Source organism: Petromyzon marinus, unplaced genomic scaffold (genome assembly GCF_048934315.1).
Source record: "Petromyzon marinus isolate PM22_M1 ecotype Great Lakes invasive population unplaced genomic scaffold, UKy_Petmar_22M1.pri1.0 PM_G_Scaffold_44, whole genome shotgun sequence".
In the NCBI taxonomy this organism is placed as follows: Eukaryota; Metazoa; Chordata; class Hyperoartia; order Petromyzontiformes; family Petromyzontidae; genus Petromyzon; species Petromyzon marinus.
In genome coordinates, this window is record NW_027422996.1 from 1,381,795 (window position 1) to 1,405,711 (window position 23,917).

A 23,917-nucleotide genomic window follows, 5' to 3' on the forward strand; every position below is an offset into this window, starting at 1 on the left:
ATGTGTCTCTATGTGAGTCTATGGGTCTCTATGTGAGTCTATGGGTCTCTATCTGAGTCTATGGGTCTCTATGTGAGTCTATGGGTCTCTATGTGAGTCTATGGGTCTCTATGTGAGTATTTGAGTCTCTATGTGAGTCTATGGGTCTTTATGTGAGTCTATGTGTCACTGTGTGAGTCTATGGGTCCCTATGTGAGACTATGGGTCTCTATGTGAGTCTATGGGTCTCTATGTGAGTATTTGAGTCTCTATGTGAGTAAATGGGTCTCTATCTGAGTCTATGGGTCTCTATGTGAGTCTATGGGTCTCTATGTGAGTCTATGGGTCTCTATGTGAGTATTTGAGTCTCTATGTGAGTCTATGGGTCTCTATGTGAGTCTATGGGTCTCTATGTGAGTATATGGGTCTCTATGTGAGTCTATGGGTCTCAATGTGAGTCTATGGGTCTCTATGTGAGTCTATGGGTCTCTATGTGAGTCTATGGGTCTCTATCTGAGTCTATGGGTCTCTATGTGAGTCTATGTGTCTCTATGTGAGTCTATGGGTCCCTATGTGAGTCTATGGGTCTTTATGTGAGTCTATGGGTCTCTATGTGAGTCTATGGGTCCCTGTGTGAGTTTATGGGTCTCTATGTGAGTCTATGGGTCTCTATATGTGAGTCTATGGGTCTCTATGTGAGTCTATGGGTCTCTTTGTGAGTCTATGGGTCTCTATGTGAGTCTATGGGTCCCTGTGTGAGTCTATGGGTCTCTATGTGAGTCTATGGGTCCCTGTGTGAGTTTATGGGTCTCTATGTGAGTCTATGGGTCTCTATATGTGAGTCTATGGGTCTCTATGTGAGTCTATGGGTCTCTATGTGAGTCTATGGGTCTCTTTGTGAGTCTATGGGTCTCTATGTGAGTCTATGGGTCTCTATGTGAGCATTTTAGTCTCTATGTGAGTCTATGGGTCACTATGTGAGTCTATGTGTCTCTATGTGAGTCTATGGGTCTCTATGTGAGTCTATGGGTCTCTATGTGAGTCTATGGGTCTCTATGTGAGTCTATGGGTCTCTATGTGAGTCTATGGGTCTCTATGTGAGTCTATGGGTCTCTATGTGAGTCCATGGGTCTCTATGTGAGTCTATGGGTCTCAATGTGAGTCTATGGGTCTCTATGTGAGTCTATGGGTCTCTATGTGAGTATTTGAGTCTCTATGTGAGTCTATGGGTCACTATGTGAGTCTATGTGTCTCAATGTGAGTGTATGGGTCTCTATGTGAGTGTATGGGTCTCTATGTAAGTCTATGGGTCTCTATGTAAGTCTATGGGTCTCTATGTGAGTTTATGGGTCTCTATGTGAGTCTATGGGTCTCTATGTGAGTCTATGGGTCTCTATGTGAGTCTATGGGTCTCTATGTGAGTCTATGGGTCTCTATGTGAGTCTATGGGTCTCTATGTGAGTCTATGGGTCCCTGTGTGAGTTTATGGGTCTCTATGTGAGTCTATGGGTCTCTATGTGAGTCTATGGGTCTCTATGTGAGTCTATGGGTCTCTATGTGAGTCTATGGGTCCCTGTGTGAGTTTATGGGTCTCTATGTGAGTCTATGGGTCTCTATGTGAGTCTATGGGTCTCTATGTGAGTCTATGGGTCTCTTTGTGAGTCTATGGGTCTCTATGTGAGACTATGGGTCTCTATGTGAGTCTATGTATCTCTATGTGAGTCTATGGGTCTCTATGTGAGTCTATGGGTCTCTATGTGAGTATTTGAGTCTCTATGTGAGTCTATGGGTCTCTATGTGAGTCTATGGGTCTCTATGTGAGTCTATGGGTCTCTATGTGAGTCTATGGGTCTCTATGTGAGTCTATGGGTCTCTATGTGAGTATATGGGTCTCTATGTGAGTCCATGGGTCTCTATGTGAGTCTATGGGTCTCTATGTGAGTCTATGGGTCTCTATGTGAGTCTATGGGTCTCTATGTGAGTCTATGGGTCCCTATGTGATTCTATGGGTCTCTATGTGAGTCTATGGGTCTCTATGTGAGTCTATGGGTCTCTATGTGAGTATTTGAGTCTCTATGTGAGTCTATGGGTCTCTATGTGAGTCTATGGGTTTCAATGTGAGTCTATGGGTCTCTATGTGAGTCTATGGGTCCCTATGTGAGTCTATGGGTGTCTATGTGAGTCTATGGGTCTCTATGTGAGTCTATGGGTCTCTATGTGAGTCTATGGGTCTCTATGTGAGTCTATGGGTCTCTATGTGAGTCTATGGGTCTCAATGTGAGTCTATGGGTCTCTTTGTGAATCTATGGGTCCCTATGTGAGTCTATGGGTCTCTATGTGAGTCTATGGGTCTCTATGTGAGTCTATGGGTCCCTATGTGAGTCTATGGGTCTCTATGTGAGTCTATAGGTCCCTGTGTGAGTTTATGGGTCTCAATGTGAGTCTATGGGTCCCTGTGTGAGTTTATGGGTCCCTATGTGAGTCTATGGGTCTCTATGTGAGTCTATGGGTCTCTGTGTGAGTCTATGGGTCTCTATGTGAGTCTATGGGTCTCTATGTGAGTCTATGGGTCTCTATGTGAGTCTATGGGCCTCTATGTGAGTCTATGGGCCTCTTTGTTAGTCTATGGGTCTCTATGTGAGACTATGGGTCTCTATGTGAGTCTATGTGTCTCTATGTGAGTCTATGGGTCTCTATGTGAGTCTATGGGTCTCTATGTGAGTATTTGAGTCTCTATGTGAGTCTATGGGTCTCTATGTGAGTCTATGGGGCTCTATGTGAGTAGTTGAGTCTCTATGTGAGTCTATGGGTCTTTATGTGAGTATTTGAGTCTCTATGTGAGTCTATGGGTCTTTATGTGAGTCTATGGGTCTCTATGTGAGTCTATGGGTCTCAATGTGAGTCTATGGGTCTCTATGTGAGTCTATGGGTCTCTACGCTAGTCATTAGTAGCCGGGCTCAGACCAAGAAGTCGCTACACTTGAGAACCCAGTTTCATCGCAGACGGGAAGCCGAAACCTGGTACCCCAGGATCACAGCGGCCGCCGGCTGGACGCCCTCCGAAACTTTCCGAGCCGACCCGGCCGCTCGCCCTACCGGACGCGCGCAGATGACCCAACAGCTGCGTCCTCTTGCCGACGATCATCTCCATGGTGCCCCGGCTCAGGAAGCTTCGCTCGCAGAAGGAGCGCTCCGAGCCTCCGGCGCACGCCTTCTGCCACGCCTGGCAGGACGGAGACGCAGACAGCGCAACGGAAATAAACTTTTTAAAGAGGCGGCGGTGACGTGGCCCGGCAGGAGATGCAGCAGAGGTTCACGGTTCGAATCTGGCGGGCCGGCCCTGGTTTTTTTGGTTGCGGGATGTTAACTACCTCGCCTGGTATACGGGATGTCGTGAGTTTTATCCTGACCCCTGATGCCCGCTGCACACGTGGAGTTTGCATATTCTCCCCGTGGTCGCGTGGATGTTTCTCCGTTTTTTGTTCTCTCTCCGCATTCAGAAACGTGCGTTTCAGAAGTATTTGGCTGCGTTAAATTTCCACGCAATAAGCCACTTCATTGGGCTATCGTCTGTCGGCCAGGTCGCTTCTGAAAAAGAGCCACGTAGCTCGATGGCCCTCGCTTGATAAAATAATAAAAAAAATTGACTGCCTTAGAGTGTTCTTCTTTGGTTCTTTCGGTAAAGTCACGTAGAATGAGAATAAAACAATACATTGATTAAAAAAATAACAGGTCCCTGCAGGGTGGGCTGGTAGGACAAGTCTCTGCGCTGTCTATTGCTGATTTTACACCCAACAGCACGAGATTTCACTTCGTTAAAGTATTGAAAGGGGACGGACGGACGGACACATTAATCTATTGCAGGCTGGTACACTCAGTTTACAACTTCGTTCCTACCAGTATAACACAATAATATTCTCACGACGTTTCGGCCATAACACAAGTGGCCACAACACAAGTGGCCGAAACATCGTGAGAATTTTATTGTTATTTTATTTGATCAATTTATTATTTTATTCTCATTCTACGTGGTGACTTTACCGAAAGAACCAAAGAAGATGAATCCTTGCAGTCACGAAAGCTTTAAATAGAAATGCCTTAGAGTGGATGTTACAGATCCTTAAATGCGTCATGCTCCAAAACGTGCCATTTTCAAAATATTACACCACCGCTTGGATCGCACTTTCAGGAGCAAAAAAATCGATGCCCGCTGTAGACGGACGAATTTCCCGCGTGCAGGCCCAGGTGCTGAGCCACCTCGTGGTGCCGCACAGGGGGTGCCCCTTCGTAGCGCGTCCAGGGTGAGGTGTGATGATGCGTGTCGCCTATCGGTTTCAGTTTCATTTATTTGGTGCAGGCAGGCGAGCCCTGTGAGCCGTTCGGCTCTTGAATCGTGGTGCCACGGCAACAAAGCAACAAAACGCGAACGAGAAAAACATCTTAAAGTGACTGCTACGTGTGACTCTGTGACTTTGTGCAAAAACAGAAAATCCAGGAAAAAAACAGCAAAATATTCCAGAAAAAGCACCGTGTAAACCACCAACGCTGTGTGCAAAAATCCCAGTGGGATGCAAGTCAAACAACAACAACAACCACAAGACAACTTAGATTTAAGGCCATCAGTCGAACTCCGTACTACAACAAACAAACATGGCCAAAACCAAAAAACGCAGTGGGCTTCGACGACAAATTATATCCAGAAAAATGTATATTTTTTTGGGTTAGATCACGCAAATATAAATGTGTCGTTAAACCCGCCACCGCCCGACACGGCCAATAAGTAAGGTTTGTTTGTGCTTGAATTTTAAATGTGGTGGGTTTACTCTCCCAACACACCGGTGTGCTGAAGACGAAACTCATTCTGTTGATGTGACAAACCTCACAAATTGGCTGCGTCGGGTGGTGGCGATAACCGACAACAAAAAACCTTTATTATGGATGTCGCTTATCACGTGGAAAGCGCTCTCCGAAATGCCACAGTGTAACGGAGTGGCGCTCGATGAAATGCAAATCTCACAGACCGACCGACATGCCAAACACACCCCTCCCTCCCTCCCACCCACCCACGTGACAACTGCAACCTGCGTCAGTCACCCCACCTGGAATGCCCGGAGCAGGGCCATGTGATCGCTGAACGTGAAGGCGGCGAGATTCCTGCGCGAGAAGGCGGCGGCAGCGCGTCTGTGCGCCGGCTGGCCGGGCGGCGCGAAGGGGTCGCGGCAGGCGAGCGAGCAGGCGATGGTGAGCACCGGGTCGAGGCACTTGAGCACGACGCCGTGCAGCACCATCTTGCTCAGGTGAGGCTCCGCGGGCAGGTCCAGCAGGCGATGACCCAGCTCCGTCAGGTCCTCCCGGTCGTCCATCGCGTCGATCGCCTGCGAGCACGAACACGCTCGCGCGTTCCTGGGTTGATGCCTTCGCGTCGTCGTCAGCCACGGCGCTTTGGGGGTCTGGCCCCCGTGACGCTTCACGCGGCCTTAGAGAGCACGCGGACCGGCGCGAGCGCCGCGGTGATGTCGCCGCCGCTCGGCGGCGAACGGCGGTCATCGTCGAGTTTTGATTCCCGCTCGAGGCCAACGCCGCCGACAATTATCTGAACCGATCCTAAAATGGCCTGCCTTTAATGAGTACCACCAGGTGCGGTGTGTGTAAACATTACCACTCGGGGAGACAGAGATGATGGCCGGCTGCGGTGCTGGCAACCCACCCACCCCCGGTGCGTGCGGCGCCGGCCTTCGTGCACGCTTGCTACCGGCACCTTGCCCCCGAAACGTCTGACAAGGCTACGTGGGGGATATTTGTCTCTGTGCCGTGAGCTCGCTTTGCGTTACGAACCCAGCGACCCGGGGTTTTTGTTTTTCTCCTTCGTACGTATATTGTTGCGACTCAATTGGTTTTTGGGTCAGGCCACGTGAATTTCCACGCACGCACACACACACGCACACACACACGCGCGCACACACACACACACGCACACACACACGCGCACACACACGCACACACACATGCGCGCACACACACACGCACACACACACGCACACACGCACGCGCACACACGCGCACGCACACGCACGCACACCACCGCACCGCACCTTGAGGATCTGCAGGGCGTTGCGGACGATGAGATTGGGCGGGGGATCCGGAGCCTTGGCCAGGAACTCGGCGACCGGCATGCAGGCCGGCGCCAGCAGCTTGGTGTGCAGGCACAGTTCCTGCAGCGGCAGCGGCAGCGGCAGCGGCAGAGGTGGTGCAGGTGATCCCCCCCCCCCAAAATAAATATCACCGTGATGGCACCCCCCCTCCCGTTGATCCTCTTTTTCTATTCTTTAAAAGCGTTGTAATAATAATAACAACAACAACAGTATCCTATGACGCTACACATTAGTTATTTATGAGGACCGAATCGCTTATTACAGCCACTACCAAGAAAATGAAAACCCGATTACCAAGAAAAAAAATCTCAAATGAATAAACGAATTAATGATTCTCGATTTGAGGCTTTCGTGACTGCAGGAATCCACAGTGTTTGGTTTTTTTGGTAAAACATCACGATGTTTCAATCGCAACACAGCAAGCGAAAAAAAACAATCCAGCAGTGGAACAGCTGAACCAGCGAGAGAGCTGTCACAGCAACAAGAGGCCAGGACCCTGGACCAGCCTTCCAGCCCTTTTGAGGGCTAAGGCTCGCCATACCCGGCGGTCAGGACCCACCGGGGCCAGCGGTGGGTCAGATAGCCTCCCCTAGGTCCAAGCCGGAGGACTCTAGGCTAGGATAGCGGTAGACGTGTGAGTCCCACCAAGTCCGGAGGCTGTACCTCCTTAGGTATCAAGGAGGTTAGCGGTAGACGTGCAAGTCCCGCCAAGCTAGGAGGTTAGCGGTAGACGTGCGAGTCCCGCCAAGCTAGGAGGCTGTACCTCCCTAGGGTATCGGGTGAGGGGACAGAATATCCCTCTGTGTGTGTTAAGGATTGTGTAAGGAACAGTTACAATAAACAGAGTGTGCCTCCTGAGAAGTTTACTCGTCTTTACAACACTACATATTTGCGGTCTACACCACGGAGCCGCCGTTGACCCTGGCTATTGACCGAGCAACGCAACAGGTTCCTACCAGCTCCCTCCGCAGGAGAATGTTTTATATTCTGGAAAAATCTATTCCGGCAAAATTGCCCGATGATGCGGGGACGTAATTGCCGGCAAAACGTTGTACTGCTGAAATCGTAATTGTTGCGGATTCACTCTCCAACACTGCCGGTGGTGCCGAAGTAGTAAACTGATTGGCGCGTTTTGTTGACGTGACAAAACCTTGCTGGCTGGAGGGGTTGTACGACAACGCGTCGCTGTTGTGCTCACGTGTCGACCTGAACCATTCATGATGGATCATCACCCACCGTACACAACGCAAGCCGTTTCCTACACTCACGTCACACGCGTCACAAGACGTGGCGCATTCCGGGGCACTCTTGGTCAGGGGCTATGATTCTGCTGATGACGATGATGAAGTTGGCGACGATGAAGTTGGCGATGATGATAAATATTGGCGATGATGAAGATGGCGATGATTATAAATATTGGCGATGATGAAGATGGCGATGATGATAAATATTGGCGATTATGAAGATGGCGATGATGATAAATATTGGCGATGATGAAGATGGCGATGATGATAATAAATATTGGCGATGATGAAGATGGCGATGATGATAAATATTGGCGATGATGATAAATATTGGCGATGATGATAAATATTGGCGATGATGATAAATATTGGCGATGATGAAGATGGCGATGATAAATATTGGCGATGATGAAGATGGCGATGATAAATATTGGCGATGATGAAGATGGCGATGATGATAAATATTGGCGATGATGAAGATGGCGATGATGATAATAAATATTGACGATGATGAATATTGACGATGATGAACGTCTATCCCTGGGATACTGAAGAGAGGCACAGTGAGCCAGAGCGTCACACCGCTGACGGTGTCCACCGGCCGTGGCTTCGTGAGGATCGTCGAAAAATCTCTTCAGAACGGGGGCCAACGTCAGCCTGAAGGCCCTCGACGGCACGCGACGGCGCCCCCCTCACCCCCCCTCCCCGGGGGTGTTCGCTGTGAGCGCTGCGAGCGCTTCGTATTCATCAGTTGCGCCGGGCGAGTATTTGTTGGTGGTCTGCGACTCGCCGCGCCGTCTGGAACGCGCTCTTACCCTCGCGCGCCTTCTGGCTGCCCGTTGGCCCGCGTCGTCCGTACCTGCAGCGGCTCTCGAAGCAGCTCGGGGGCCTGGAACTCCGGCATGTTCCGGAAGCGCACCTTGCTGAACAGGTGGAAGCAGATGCCGGGGCGACACCTCCCAGCCCTGCCCCGACACAAAAAACGCAAAGAAGACGAGAGAGAGAGAGAGAATTCCCCCCGCGTGTGTGTTTATATCCCAGGCACTCGTTGTCGTTTCTTCCACAAATCGCGCCGTGGACGCGTCCCACGGGACCGGTGCCTCCGTCTCTGTCGACGCCGCCGTGTCCCACCGCTCGCGAGCGCAGCAGGTCACGCCAACACGAAGATTCCCCAACTGAGTCGCAAAGCACGGCGATGAAAAACCCCAGGTCGCTCGGTTCGTGGCGTGTCGTGTCCTCGTGACAGAAATGTAAACATCCTGCCCCCCCCCGTACGGCCTTTTACAGACCGCGGGAACAAGCGCCGCTAGCGGGCACCTACGAAGGGCCCGGCATTGCGGCTCAGGGGGAGGCGGGTGGCCGACGCCACGCCCGGCGCAGGAACGGTTTAGATGACCGTCGCCGCGGTTGACCGCGAGCGGGAATCGAACCAGGGTGGCCGGGTTCGTAGCGCAGCGTAGTGCTAAACCCCGACACTACGATGCATTCACTCACTCACTCACCCACTCACCTCACTAACAACGCTCACCCACTTTGCTTCTCCCCTTGCACTTTTTCGCTACAGAATTCACGCTCCCATCATCTCTTTTGCCCCGACGCGCTTACAGCCGGGGAACTATGCAAACGGTCGTGTTGGGAGCTACCGACAGCCCACTCGGTGACGAGTCACCTTGTACCAGATGAGATGACGTCGAGAGACGATGCATTTATGTACGTGTGTATAGTTGACATTCTCTCGCTAATCGGAGGTGCCAACAGTGTTGATGCACGCCCGTGAAAACCCATACCTGCCGCTCCTCTGGAGGCTGCTGGCCTGGGAAATCCAGACCGTCTTGAGCATGGTGGCCGAGGCGAGCGCGTCGTACGATTTCTGCAGGGCAGGACGGACGCACGGTCACCCAACCAGCGGCAAAACATTACCACCCCCGCTTATCTCTCCGAAAATTATAGCCATCATTTATTATTTTGCTTGTTCACCCGGGGGGGAATCGCCACCCAGTCTCAAAAAACTCTTTGTCTCAGGAGGGTCCTGCTAAGTATTCGCAATAGGGGGGGGTGGGGGGGGGGGGGTGGGACGATATTGCTACCCCAATTTGAGTAGTTTAACACGTGGGCTTTCGCGACCAATATTATTTCCTTGTTATATCGGAAAAAATCAGACTTCCTACCAGACAATCTCGTCCCCTTCACCTGATGAAGGCCGCTTGTGTTGTGGCCGAAACGTCGTGTTAGAATATTATTATTGTGTTATTTTATTTTATCAATTTATTATTTTATTCTCATTCTACGTGGTGGTGACTTTACCGAAAGAACCAAAGAAGATGAATCATTGCAGTCACGAAAGCTTTAAATCGAAATTTAAATCCAAAAAACCTTATTATGAACCCAATTGAGTAATAATCTGCACTGGCTGGGAGGAGGAGGAGGGGGGGGGTGATATTAAAAAAATGGCCGGTGAAGCCGGTACACAATGGCCTACTCATCTCGAATGACGTCACGGGGTCTTTAACATTCCACCGAAGCAGACGCACGCGCAGTGGAAACGTATCGGATCGTTAAAACATTCGCGGCGATAGCCAGGGTGGCGCCTGCCAGATTCGAACCGTGAACCTCTTGCTGCTAGCGGCGAATGGGCTAGCCGGCGCACGGCAGCGTGACCGCCCCCCAAGTGAAAAAAAATTGTCTTCCACGAAACCGGTCCCTGGTGCCAAAAATGTTGAGGCTGCTGCTGTACAAGATGCAGCAGCAGCAGCAGCAGACACTCAGCATGAACAGAATATTATAAATACATTTTTTAAAATAATTAGCTAAATGAACAAAAAATGTAATAAGCGGAAGCGTATAAATAGGTCTTGAGGGGCATCTAAAAAAATGTACACAGATTCAGGGATCCCTGATATCTCGAGGAAGAGCGTTCCGTCGCTGATGCGCGCGTGTGTGCGCGTGTGTGTGCGTGCACGCGCTCTCTGCACGCGTGTGTCAGCACCTCCTTCACTTTCCCCGAGTCGATCACGAACACCACGTCGTTCAACGCGATGCCGCCCTCCGCTATATTCGTCGACAGGATCTTGCGACGGGGTTTGGGGGTTAAAACAGAAAATGAAAAGGGACGGAGCGAGCTGTGACCGCCTCCAGCCCGCACGCACACACACATACACACACACACATACACACACACATACACACACACATACACACACATACACACACATACACACACACACATACACACACACATACACAACAACAACAACAACCGCCATTCGCCACTAAGTGGCGGTGACGTCACCACGACGCTTGTGCCAGGCTATGTGCACCCTGAGGCCACGTGAAGTGTCGAACGCCCGCTGGCAGGAGGTCACGGGGCAGACCCAGGTGCCACGGGTCGACTGACTGAGATGACTGGCTGATGCACCACCTGTGCCCCCTACTGTGCCAACCTGCTGTGCTTTAGCCACCCGGCGCTCCGCTCGCTGTTGTGAGCGTCGCTCCTCCGCCCTCCGTTGTTGTTGGAGGGCGACTGCCTCCAACTGCCCAGTAGCATCCTTCACGAGCCTCCTCCACAGAGGCCGATCTTGACACCGCTGGTACCAGTCATCGGCAAGTCCACTCAGCTCCACGTCCTCCTGTACCACATCACTCCATCTCTTCTCTAGCCCGTGCCGCGCCCGCTTAGCCCCCTCAATCCGGCCAAACAAAAGCTGTTTCGGCATGCGGTGGCTGGGCATGCGGGCTACATGACCCAGCCATCGCAGCCTTGCCTGCCGGAGGAGCTCACCGATGGGACCCTGCCCAGATCTTTCAAGGATTTGTGAGCTCCTCACACAATCCAGTCTGGTTAAACCCAGGATGGAACGTAGGCAGGCCAGCCTAAATGTTTCTAACCGGCGAAGATGTTCCATTAGGGGGGTCCACGTTTCGCAAGCGTAGAGAAGGGAGGGAATGACCGTGGCCGAGAAGACCTGAAGCTTAGTGCGGAGCGACAGACCAGGTAGCTTCCACACAGCGTTACGCAGCCGATGAAAAGATATTGCCGCTCGACTGATTCGGAGTGAGACCTCAGCTGTTAAACTGGAGCCAGTCATAAGCACACTGCCCAGGTATGGGAAACTCTCCACTCTCTCCACAACTGCCCCATCACCGATTGGGAGTTGTGGGGGTGGAGTGTCCGATGGTACAAAATACCCAGGCAGGTGCTTAGTTTTGGTGGGGCTGATGGTAAGGCCCCACCTCTTAGTGGCACGCTCCAGTCTCAGCAGCAGCGTCTCCAACTCCTCCTCTGACTGAGCAGCTATTACCAAGTCATCAGCATACATAACGTGGTTGAGCAATAGGGAGCCATCCCTTGACCGCACCCGGGCATCGATTAGCCTCCCATTATATCTGTACCATATGGAGATTCCCCCGGTACAGCTATTGAAGGCTTCACGAACTACGTGGTCAAAATAGATGTTAAATAATGTGGGAGCCAGAGGACATCCCTGTCGCACCCCAAGGTGTACAGGGAATGGCTCTGACTCCCGGCCACGTAGTTTTACCCGGGCCCGCTCACCATCATGAAGGTCCTTAATGATCGTGAGCAGAGGGTCAGGTACTCCAAAAGCACGAAGAACGACCCAGAGCCCAGGCCTACTGATGGTATCATAGGCCTTGACCAGGTCAATAAAGCAGACACATACACACACACATACACATACACACACATACACACACATACACACACATACACACACACATACACACACGCACATACACACATACACACACATACACACATACACACACGCACACACACACACATACATACACACACATACACACACATACACACACACACATACACACACACATACACACGCACACGCACAAACACACACACACGCACACACACGCACACACACACACACACGCACACACACGCACACGTTCATCACCGTGAAAACAATCTTCTAAATCTAGACAGGATCGCCGCACCGCCGAACAAAATGGTCCCGTGGTTCAGTTTGCAAGCACGAGTTCACGTTTCGAAGTCGATGTTAGAAACATTTATGTTTCACGGAATGCGGTTCGTAAGTGCGGGTGTTCGTAAGTGCGGATATTCGTCAATGTGGGGTGTTCCTAAGTGCGGATGTTTGTAGGTCGAGGACCGCCCGTAATGAAAAACTATCATTTTAACCAAACTGTTGTTATACACAGTATCTGTTGTTTTAAATCTAAATTTAATTCTCGTTTTTTTTTTTACAAACGCATGTTGTCCAATTAGTGCGGTTGCTACGTATGGCGTGAAAGAAGTTCAACATCCATGACACCTACATTTTGATTTAAAGCTTCCGTGACTGCAGGGATTCATATTCTTGGTTCTTTCGGTAAAGTAATGTAGAAGGGAAACAATTGAATAATAAAAATATAAAACGATAAAATTCTCACGACGTTTCGACTGCAACACAAGCAATCATCATCAGGTGTGAAAACCACAACAAGAAAATTTGAAAAAAGTGGCGTATTTTTTAACGTTAGCACCACGGAGAGCGATTTGACAAGTTTCTTCAGATGGACGAGTCCATCTATGTTCGGAAAAGAGGAGGGGAGATGAAAAATAATGGATGCGGTCTAACACCTGCTTAAGAAGTCAGGAGTCAGGTGACTCGGTTATTCTGACGAAGACTTCATGGATTTGCACGTACAGGGCATTGCTTAGAAGCCTCAGCAACTCACAGCGGCCGACATCGCATTTCATCTCAATCGTTCCAAAGTCCTGCTGAGATGTAGCCAAGGGACCCCCCCCCCGGTGGCAGCTGTCCACTTGTGGCTCAAGGTGTACGCTGGGGCGTACCGAAAAACGGAAATTTGTCTATACAAGTTAAGCGGCGATGTTGCTTCGCGTTCTTCATTCCAAAATTAAGCAGTCTGTGAGTTAATGAATCTACCCCAACTGCACGCACGCAAATAAAACAAATCAGTTCAACAAACTTTGAACAGACTTTGAACATTCGAGCTCAATGTGTTATTATTATTATTTACGCTGCTTTACCCTGGAAAGGCCTCGCTGGCTTTCTCCACTGTCGTTCGTGAGCGTTTCTGCAGTAGGGGCGCGATGTCGCCGCCGCCGCTGTGCGCAATTCCAACTGAATCGTTCGCAAGGTTAATTTTTGTTGCAAGCGTTTGGATGTTTGCCCAATACCGGTAACACGGTGTGCAGGTTATCGATTCTAGATTTAAAGCTTTCGTGACTGCAAGGATCCATACTCTTTGGTTCTATTCGGTAAAGTCGCGTTAAAAAACAACAACAAAAAATAAAAATAAAAATTCACGACGTTTCGGGCCACAACACAAGTGGCCCTCATCAGGTGAAGGGAGCAGACTGTCTAGAGGACACCGCTGACCTCTAGACAGTCTGCTCCCTTCACCTGATGAAGGCCACTTGTGTTGTGGGCCGAAACGTCGTGAATTTTTTATTATTTTTTGTTGTTGTTTTTTTTAACGTGGCTTTACCGAATAGAACCAAAGAGTTTGGTGTGCAAGTTTTTTTGTTGTTTTTGCTACGGGAGAAAAGCCTCCGACAACCCGGAGGAAACCCAATGCACGACGGGGGGTTGAGTCGGGAGTCGAACCCAGGCTCTTCTCGCTGTGAGGCACGCGCGTTACCGCCGTCCTGCTCCCACCCCGGTGGACCAACATGGGAGCGACCAAGGCTAGAAGAGGAGACAACATTATAAAATACGCACAATTTTGCGGGTTCCCGGCGGCACGCTCCTGAGAACTCTCCTCTGGTCACACGTCTGCATGTTGGAGTGGAGGGTGAACACGTGGTACCTGCCACAACAAGCGACAGAGCTCTTTAGCGCCGACCGGCGGCCGACGAGTAGCGGCTCAAGCGGGGCGGGCCGCTGGATTCCCAAAACGTGAACCTCTGCAAACGAGCGGTGAGCTGCTGGGCGACGTCTAAACTAAACTATTTTTTTTATTTCACCAGGCAAGGCCCACTGAGCTTATGCAGCTCTTACTTAAAAGCAAAGGGCAGCTCGGCAAAGTGGCTTATCGCGCGGGAACACGCTGCGGCCAAATGCTCCGAACGCGTGACGGTGATTTTAAACGCGGAGGGAAAAACCGGAGGACCCCGGAGAAAATTCCACGCGACCACGCGGAAGAAAGAGACACACGCAGACTCCAAATACGCAGCAGGGGTCACAAGGTCGGCATCGAACCCACGACCTCCTGCATTCACGAGGCCAGGGAGGTGAACGTCGCACCCTCCTACCCGCTCCGTCTTATTTCGTAATACGCGCAATTTGCAAATGCAAGAAGCCGGGTCAAGGCAGCGAATCAAGTGAACAATTTACCCCTTTCAGTGGGGACCAGTCTGGTTTGGGGCAGCGGGACTGCTCCCCAACTTTCTACCCTCTTGCTTTTCACAACCGGTTTAGTTGACGTTGACGGTGTGTACTACGCGCGTCGCAGTGAGACGCGACGGGCCCCGTCCTTTGCCTCGATGATAAAAAAAAAATGTCCACGAGCAATCTGACCAATGGGACGCAACTAGGAGCGTTCTCGAGCAGAGTTCTTCGGTAAAATATCACGGACGGAGCTGAACGGAAGAAGGGTCTCGCGGTCGCCGAGAGAGTTGAGAGAAATGTTTCCGCGTGCGAGGTGGCAACCTTCACAAGGCGCTCACAGTCAGAAAACGACGATGATGACGATCGCCGTCGTCAAGGGCCCCTCGTACACACGGTACGAGCGCCAATGGCCATGCGTGCAGGCGGGCGGCTAACAGGGCCAAAAAACGCCGCCGAGCTGTATGTAGGACACGAGCCCGTACCTCCTCCCAGATGCGTACGCACGCACGTCCGCAGCGGCAGGCCACCCATCAGAGTCGGGAAGGTGGGTAAAGCGTACTCACTTGTGGCTCTGCCACGCAAATCTTTTGTCGTCCCAGAGAATGAGGTCCCGCAGCGCGATGATCTCATCGTAGCCCGGCAGAAAAATCAGCACAGCTCCTGAACAACAGCAGCACCAGCAGCACCAACAACAAACATCAGCAAAGAGCTCAACGGTATTTGTTTAAAGCTCTATCAGCTGAGGTTGAAAGAGTCAATGCACAAGTTCTCTCTGTCTGTCTGTCATTTGAAGGCGTGATTACTCTTGAAAAGTCTATTCAGTACGTGGCCATCAAACATGAAATAGGCGACGTTTCGGGCAACAGCTCTTCTTCATAACACGTGAACATGAATTGATCCAAGTGCTGGCTTGGATCCGCCGCTGCCTGGGGAACCACAGCACTTCCTTTCTCCAGCTATACAGCAGAGATGTTCTCCAACTGCATGCCGGTGTTATGATGATTATTTGTAGACTTTAAAAACACCCTTGCAAATTGCTTCTCTGGGATTATACAAAGCGGTGATCATTGCCTCTTGTTGGCCAGACTAATGCCCCGCTTACAGGCCAGGTGCCGTGTCACCTCGTGGCGCACAGGGACAGCTGCCACTGGTGGGGGGGGGGTTGCCCTTTCAAAAGTCTTGTTGAGATGTCACCAGTGAAAAGCGCAAATCGCTCCGAGACGCTCGCAGCGTGATGGAGGGCAGTTGTGTCAACAGCAAATCATTCCCATCATAATAATAACGATCACCGCCACCACCATCATCATCATCATCGCCGCCGCCATCATCATCATCACCACTGTCACCACCGTCACCATCACCACCATCATCACCACCACCATCATCACCACCACCATCACCACCACCATCATCACCACCACCACCATCATCACCACCATCACCACCACCATCATCACCATCACCATCACCACCATCATCACCACCACCATCACCACCACCATCATCACCACCACCACCACCACCATCATCACCATCACCATCACCACAGTCACCACCGTCACCACCACCACCACCACCATCACCACCACCATCACCACCACCATCACCACCACCACCATCACCACCACCATCATCACCACCACCATCACCATCGCCGCCGTCGTCCGGCCGGGGCGCGGTGGATGGCACCCACCATCGCTGGGGCTCTGGCAGATCTGGTTGAGGAGGTGCAGGATGAGATCGAGGTCCACCTTGTCGTCGTCGTCCAAGGTGTGGTGGTAGACGCCGAGCAGCTCACGGCACTCGGGGCTAAGCTCGGTGCTGGCGTTCGCCAGCTTGCTCTGGTCAGGCCCGGGCTCGCCTACCGAAGCCCTGGGAGACCGGGCGAGAAAAAACAGGGTGGTGAATTCAACTAAAAGTATTTTTTGTATTTTACCAGGCAAGGCCCACTGAGCTACATTGCTCTTTTTCGATAGCGACCCGGCCACAAATGATAGCTCAACGAAGCGGCTTATCACATGGAAATGTACAGCAGACGAACACTCTAACACGCGTGCTTCTAAAAATGTGGAGGGAAACACCGAAGGACCCGGAGAAAAATCCAGGTGACCACGGGGAGAGCATATACAGCAGGTGTCAGGGTCAGGATTGAATCCACGACCTCCTGTATATCAGGCGAGGTAGTTAACATCTCCTAGCCACCGTGGCGCCTCACACTGCTGGGTGGACAGAGGCAGTGAAAGAGGTTTAAGAGCGTTGGCCACATATTAATAATAAGCCATGATCGATCTACAGCTGGATCAGGGACATCCCAAGCTGTCACCATCCCTCATGGTCCTGCAATGCAAGAATCTATCCAGGCACCTGCAAATTACTGATTTAATCTCCACGGTGAATGTGTGTCTTGGCCGGTCGTGTTCTCATCTTCATCCTGCCGAAGCCCACTCATTAAAAAAGTAGTCAAATCACGTCTCAAACTCGTGTAAACCTTTTTAACGATAAAAACTATTTCTAACATTGATTTTCAGTGCCGGACGGAACATCTGACATGGCGACAGTGTGGTGAAAATTAGCCCTTGTGCAAGTGCCAGGTAAATCCCGACCGTGACGCGTTGTATATTTGGAGTCTACACGTTCTCCCCGTGGTCGCGTGGATTTGTCTCCGGGGTAAAATGTTGCATCGTGAGGTTGTGAGAGACTTGTCTTCGGGGTAGAATGTTGCATCGTGAGGTTGTGAGAGATTTGTCTCCGGGGTAAAATGTTGCATCGTGAGGTTGTGAGAGACTTGTCTCCGCGGTAGAATGTTGCATCGTGAGGTTGTGAGAGACTTGTCTCAGGGGTAAAATGTTGCATCGTGAGGTTGTGAGAGACTTGTCTCAGGGGTAGAATGTTGCATCGTGAGGTTGTGAGAGACTTGTCTCTGTGGTAGATTGTTGCATCGTGAGGTTGTGAGAGACTTGTCTCAGGGGTAGATTGTTGCATCATGACGTTGTGAAAGACTTGTCTCTGGGGTAGAATGTTGCATCGTGAGGTTGTGAGAGACTTGTCTCAGGGGTAGAATGTTGCATCGTGAGGTTGTGAGAGACTTGTCTCTGTGGTAGATTGTTGCATCGTGAGGTTGTGAGAGACTTGTCTCAGGGGTAGATTGTTGCATCATGACGTTGTGAAAGACTTGTCTCTGGGGTAGAATGTTGCATCGTGAGGTTGTGAGAGACTTGTCTCTGGGGTAGATTGTTGCATCGTGAGGTTGTGAGACACTTGTGTCCGGGGTAGATTGTTGCATCGTGAGGTTGTGAGAGACTTGTCTCTGGGGTAGATTGTTGCATCGAGAGGTTGTGAGAGACTTGTCTCTGGGGTAGAATGTTGCATCGTGAGGTTGTGAGAAACTTGTCTCTGGGGTAGATTGTTGCATCGTGAGGTTGTGAGAGACTTGTCTCCGGGGTTAGATTGTTGCATCGTGAGGTTCTGAGAGACTTGTCTCTGGGGTAGATTGTTGCATCGTGAGGTTGTGAGAGACTTGTCTCCGGGGTAGATTGTTGCATCGTGAGGTTGTGAGAGACTTGTCTCTGGGGTTAGATTGTTGCATCGTGAGGTTGTGAGAGACTTGTCTCTGGGGTAGATTGTTGCATCGTGAGGTTGTGAGAGACTTGTCTCCGGGGCAGATTGTTGCATCGTTTGGTTCTGAGAGACTTGTCCTCGGGGTACAATGTTGCATCGTGAGGTTGTGAGAGACTTGTCCTCGGGGTAGATTGTTGCATCTTGAGGTTGTGAAAGACTTGTCTCAGGGTTAGATTGTTGCATCGTGAAGTTGTGAGAGACTTGTCTCCGGGGTTAGATTGTTGCATCGTGAGATTGTGAGAGACTTGTCTCCGGGGTAGATAGTTGCATCGTGAGGTTGTGAGAGACTTGTCTCTGGGGTAGATTGTTGCATCGTGAGATTGTGAGAGACTTGTCTCAGGGGTAGATTGTTGCATCGTGAGGTTGTGAGAGACTTGTCTCCAGGGTAGATTGTTGCATCGTGAGGTTGTGAGAGACTTGTCTCCGGGGTAGATTGTTGCATCGTGAGCTTGTGAGAGACTTGTCTCAGGGGTAGATTGTTGCATCGTGAGGTTGTGAGAGACTTGTCTCTGGGGTAGAATGTTGCATCGTGAGGTTGTGAGAGACTTGTCTCTGGGGTTAGATTGTTGCATCGTGAGGTTGTGAGAGACTTGTCTCCGGGATTAGATTGTTGCATCGTGAGGTTGTAAGAGAGTTGTCTCAGGGGTAGAATGTTGCATCGTGAGGTTGTGAGAGACTTGTCTCTGGGGTAGAATGTTGCATCGTGAGGTTGTGAGAGACTTGTCTCTGGGGTAGAATGTTGCATCGTGAGGTTGTGAGAGACTTGTCTCCGGGGTAGATTGTTGCATCGTGAGGTTCTGAGAGACTTGTCTCAGGGGTAGAATGTTGCATCGTGAGGTTGTGAGAGACTTGTCTCTGGGGTAGATTGTTACATCGTGAGGTTCTGAGAGACTTGTCTCCGGGGCAGATTGTTGCATCGTTAGGTTGTGAGAGACTTGTCCTCGGGGTAGATTGTTGCATCGTGAGGTTGTGAGAGACTTGTCTCCGGGGTTAGATTGTTGCATCGTGAGGTTGTGAGAGACTTGTCTCCGGGGTAGATTGTTGCATCGTGAGGTTGTGAGAGACTTGTCTCAGGGGTAGATTGTTGCATCGTGAAGTTGTGAGAGACTTGTCTCCGGGGTTAGATTGTTGCATCGTGAGGTTGTGAGAGACTTGTCTCCGGGGTAGATTGTTGCATCGTGAGGTTGTGAGAGACTTGTCTCTGGGGTAGATTGTTGCATCGTGAGATTGTGAGAGACTTGTCTCAGGGGTAGATTGTTGCATCGTGAGGTTGTGAGAGACTTGTCTTTGGGGCAGAATGTTGCATCGTGAGGTTGTGAGAGACTTGTCTCAGGGGTAGAATGTTGCATCGTGAGGTTGTGAGAGACTTGTCTCTGGGGTAGATTGTTGCATCGTGAGGTTCTGAGAGACTTGTCTCCGGGGCAGATTGTTGCATCGTGAGGTTGTGAGAGACTTGTCTCAGGGGTTAGATTGTTGCATCGTGAGGTTGTGAGAGACTTGTCTCTGGGGTAGATTGTTGCATCGTGAGGTTCTGAGAGACTTGTCCTCGGGGTAGAATGTTGCATTGTGAGGTTGTGAGAGACTTGTCTCAGGGGTAGATTGTTGCATCGTGAGGTTCTGAGAGACTTGTCTCCGGGGCAGATTGTTGCATCGTGAGGTTGTGAGAGACTTGTCTCCGGGGCAGATCGTTGCATCGTGAGGTTGTGAGAGACTTGTCTCTGGGGTAGATTGTTGCATCGTGAGGTTGTGAGAGACTTGTCTCTGGGGTAGATTGTTGCATCGTGAGGTTCTGAGAGACTTGTCTCCGGGGCAGATTGTTGCATCGTGAGGTTGTGAGAGACTTGTCTATGGGGTTAGATTGTTGCATCGTGAGGTTGTGAGAGACTTGTCTCTGGGGTAGATTGTTGCATCGTGAGGTTCTGAGAGACTTGTCTCTGGGGTAGATTGTTGCATCGTGAGGTTGTGAGAGACTTGTCTCCGGGGTAGATTGTTGCATCGTGAGGTTGTGAGAGACTTGTCTCTGGGGTAGATTGTTGCATCGTGAGGTTGTGAGAGGCTTGTCTCAGGGGTAGATTGTTGCATCGTAAGGTTGTGAGAGACTTGTCTCTGGGGTAGAATGTTGCATCGTGCGGCTGTGAGAGACTTGTCTCCGGGCTAGATTGTTGCATCGTGAGGTTGTGAGAGACTTGTCTCAGGGGTTATAATGTTGCATCGTGAGGTTGTGAGAGACTTGTCTCCCGGGTAGAATGTTGCATCATAAGGTTGTGAGAGACTTGTCTCTGGGGTAGAATGTTGCATCGTGAGGTTCTGAGAGGCTTGTCTCTGGGGTAGATTGTTGCATCGTGAGGTTGTGAGAGACTTGTCTCCGGGGTAGAATGTTGCATCGTGAGGTTGTGAGAGACTTGTCTCTGGGGTAGAATGTTGCATCGTGAGGTTCTGAGAGGCTTGTCTCTGGGGTAGATTGTTGCATCGTGAGGTTGTGATAGACTTGTCTCTGGGGTAGATTGTTGCATCGTGAGGTTGTGAGAGACTTGCCTCAGGGTAGATTGTTGCATCGTGAGGTTGTGAGAGACTTGTCTCTGGGGTAGAATGTTGCATCGTGAGGTTCTGAGAGACTTGTCTCTGGGGTAGAATGTTGCATCGTGAGGTTGTGAGAGACTTGTCTCTGGGGTAGAATGTTGCATCGTGAGGTTGTGAGAGACTTGTCTCTGGGGTAGAATGTTGCATCGTGAGGTTGTGAGAGCCTTGTGTCCGGGGTAGAATGTTGCATCGTGAGGTTGTGAGAGGCTTGTCTCTGGGGTAGAATGTTGCATTGTGAGGTTGTGAGAGACTTGTCTCTGGGGTAGATTGTTGCATCGTGAGGTTGTGAGAGACTTGTCTCAGGGGTAGATTGTTGCATCGTGAGGTTGTGAGAGACTTGTCTCCGGGGTAGATTGTTGCATCGTGAGGTTGTGAGAGACTTGTCTCTGGGGTAGATTGTTGCATCGTGAGGTTGTGAGAGACTTGTCTAAGGGGTAGAATGTTGCATCGTGAGGTTGTGAGAGACTTGTCTCCGGGGCAGATTGTTGCATCGTGAGGTTGTGAGAGACTTGTCTCTGGGGTAGAATGTTGCATCGTGAGGTTGTGAGAGACTTGTCTCTGGAGTAGATTGTTGCATCGTGAGGTTGTGAGAGACTTGTCTCTGGGGTAGAATGTTGCATCGTGAGGTTGTGAGAGACTTGTCTCTGGGGTAGATTGTTGCATCGTGAGGTTGTGAGAGACTTGTCTCCGGGGTAGATTGTTGCATCGTGAGGTTGTGAGAGACTTGTCTCTGGGGTAGATTGTTGCATCGTGAGGTTGTGAGAGGCTTGTCTCAGGGGTAGATTGTTGCATCGTAAGGTTGTGAGAGACTTGTCTCTGGGGTAGAATGTTGCATCGTGCGGCTGTGAGAGACTTGTCTCCGGGCTAGATTGTTGCATCGTGAGGTTGTGAGAGACTTGTCTCAGGGGTTATAATGTTGCATCGTGAGGTTGTGAGAGACTTGTCTCCCGGGTAGAATGTTGCATCATAAGGTTGTGAGAGACTTGTCTCTGGGGTAGATTGTTGCATCGTGAGGTTGTGAGAGACTTGTCTCCGGGGTAGAATGTTGCATCGTGAGGTTGTGAGAGACTTGTCTCTGGGGTAGAATGTTGCATCGTGAGGTTGTGAGAGACTTGTCTCCGGGGTTAGATTGTTGCATCGTGAGGTTGTGAGAGACTTGTCTGCGGGGTAGAATGTTGCATCGTGAGGTTGTGAGAGACTTGTCTATGGGGTAGAATGTTGCATCGTGAGGTTGTGAGAGACTTGTCTCAGGGGTAGAATGTTGCATCGTGAGGTTGTGAGAGACTTGTCTCTGGGCTAGATTGTTGCATCATGAGGTTGTGAAAGACTTGTCTCTGGGGTAGATTGTTGCATCGTGAGGTTGTGAGAGACGAGACGTATTTGAGAGGCATTCTTCCAGTGGATTGAAACATGACGATCTCTTTTTGCGACTGTTAAGTACCCAGGAAATCCTCACTGAGTCTCAAGGCAATTTTTCCATGAAGATGCCGCCGAGTTATTTCATTCAAAAATAAACGGAAGAAATATTGCCGTCACGCGCGACACCCCCCAATTGAGTAACGTGCAGGATACATTTCTCAGCACTGGGATGCGTGACCAATGCTAATGACGAGGTATGTTAATTTTTTGTTGCTTTTAAGCTTTGAGAGGAAACCAAAGAAGCTGGAGGGGAAATCCACGACAGCCGTGGAGAGGGAGCGCACAAACTCAACAACACGGACAAAGTATCCCGAGTCAGGCATCGAATCCAGGCCCCCGTTTTCTACAATGAATTACATTAAACCGGTTGCCCGAATAAGGCGGTGCCATCGCCGATAACGTACGCAGACGATTCCAGGAGCTCCACCACGTCCGATTCATGGAATTTCTTCGCCCAGTCGAAAGTGTTCCTGCGGAAATGAAAAAAAAGAAACTACGGCAAGGGCATTTGGGGGGCGGGGGTGGTGGGGGGGGATGGGGTGGGGGTCGTCTCGACCGTGGCGACACCGGGCGATTGCGCCGAACCGGGAAAACGAGCACGGGGCGGCGCATCTTGCGGAGGGGAGGCCGCACCAGCGCTTGACCGTCTGTCGGACCCAAAAACCACTAAACCAGGGGGAGAGGCGGATGTTGCTCGCGACGAGATGGGCGTCAGGCACCACGAGGCCGGATGCCGGGCGACGGGGGAACAAACGGCGGAGACGCGGCCGAGCGGTTAGGTCCGCTCGCCGCTTGCTGAAGGTTTGTCGATTCGCATCCGGCAGGCCACCCCGGTTATTAACAGCCCATAAGCAGGAGGGGGCTGTGGGGTGTTCTAGGATCCCCCGGGACCTCCCCCCCCCCCCTTGGAACTCTCTGGAAGGGAGGCGTGGCCAGAGGCTGACACACAGGGGAGGTGTATAAAAGCCGGGATCTCTCAACGTGTCCGGGGCCAGTCCAAGACAGAAGCCAGAAGACCAGCAGCTGGCCAGGACCCTGGGGACCCCCTAGCCCCGCTGTCCTTGTAAGGGCGGGGACTCTGTGGGCCAGTGGTGTGAGACTCTGGCAACCCGCGGCCCGACGTCCTTGTTAAGGGTCGTGTCCGAGTGGGCCAGTGGTCAGAGGAGCCTCCCCTAGGTCACTCGTAGCCGGAGGAGCTGAGGGCTGTAGTCCGGTGTAAATTCGCGATCGTCCAGAGGCTGCACCTCCCTAGGTGATGAGTAAAAATGGCTGCAGCCTTAGCGAAGGCTGAGACCGTTGCTGTTAAAGCGTTTATTGAACAAACGCGTTGCCTCCACAAGTCGTCTCCGAGAACCCGCTACAACCTTCCACCGGGGCTGTGTCAACGCCCGATTGCGATCAAGCGGGGATGGGGGTGCAGGTGTGCCCTCACATGCCGTTGGAGTCCTTCAAGTTGACGTCGGCCCCCATCCGGAGCAGCAGCTCCACGATGTCAATGAGGCCGCGGCCGGCGGCCACCATCAGCGGCGTGGCGGTCTTCTCGCTGTGCCTGTAGTCGACTGCCCAGGAGAGAGACGATCATCATCATCAT

The 23,917-nt window shown here is 51.1% G+C and overlaps 1 protein-coding gene across 1 annotated transcript in view; it reads right to left on the bottom strand.

The window, feature by feature from the left end:
- The window catches only part of LOC142917283 (3'-5' RNA helicase YTHDC2-like), a 56,552-nt gene that overhangs the window by 13,231 nt on the left and 19,404 nt on the right, over positions 1 to 23,917 (bottom strand). The window contains exons 10-20 of the mRNA XM_076061907.1: positions 23,759 to 23,885; positions 22,731 to 22,796; positions 16,403 to 16,581; positions 15,273 to 15,369; positions 14,101 to 14,188; positions 10,362 to 10,442; positions 9,163 to 9,245; positions 8,235 to 8,340; positions 6,072 to 6,191; positions 5,079 to 5,354; positions 3,076 to 3,202 (exon numbers count right to left, since the gene is read on the bottom strand). Coding sequence (XP_075918022.1) covers positions 3,076 to 3,202; positions 5,079 to 5,354; positions 6,072 to 6,191; positions 8,235 to 8,340; positions 9,163 to 9,245; positions 10,362 to 10,442; positions 14,101 to 14,188; positions 15,273 to 15,369; positions 16,403 to 16,581; positions 22,731 to 22,796; positions 23,759 to 23,885 — 1,350 coding nt within the window. The remainder of the gene's footprint in view (positions 1 to 3,075; positions 3,203 to 5,078; positions 5,355 to 6,071; positions 6,192 to 8,234; positions 8,341 to 9,162; positions 9,246 to 10,361; positions 10,443 to 14,100; positions 14,189 to 15,272; positions 15,370 to 16,402; positions 16,582 to 22,730; positions 22,797 to 23,758; positions 23,886 to 23,917) is intronic.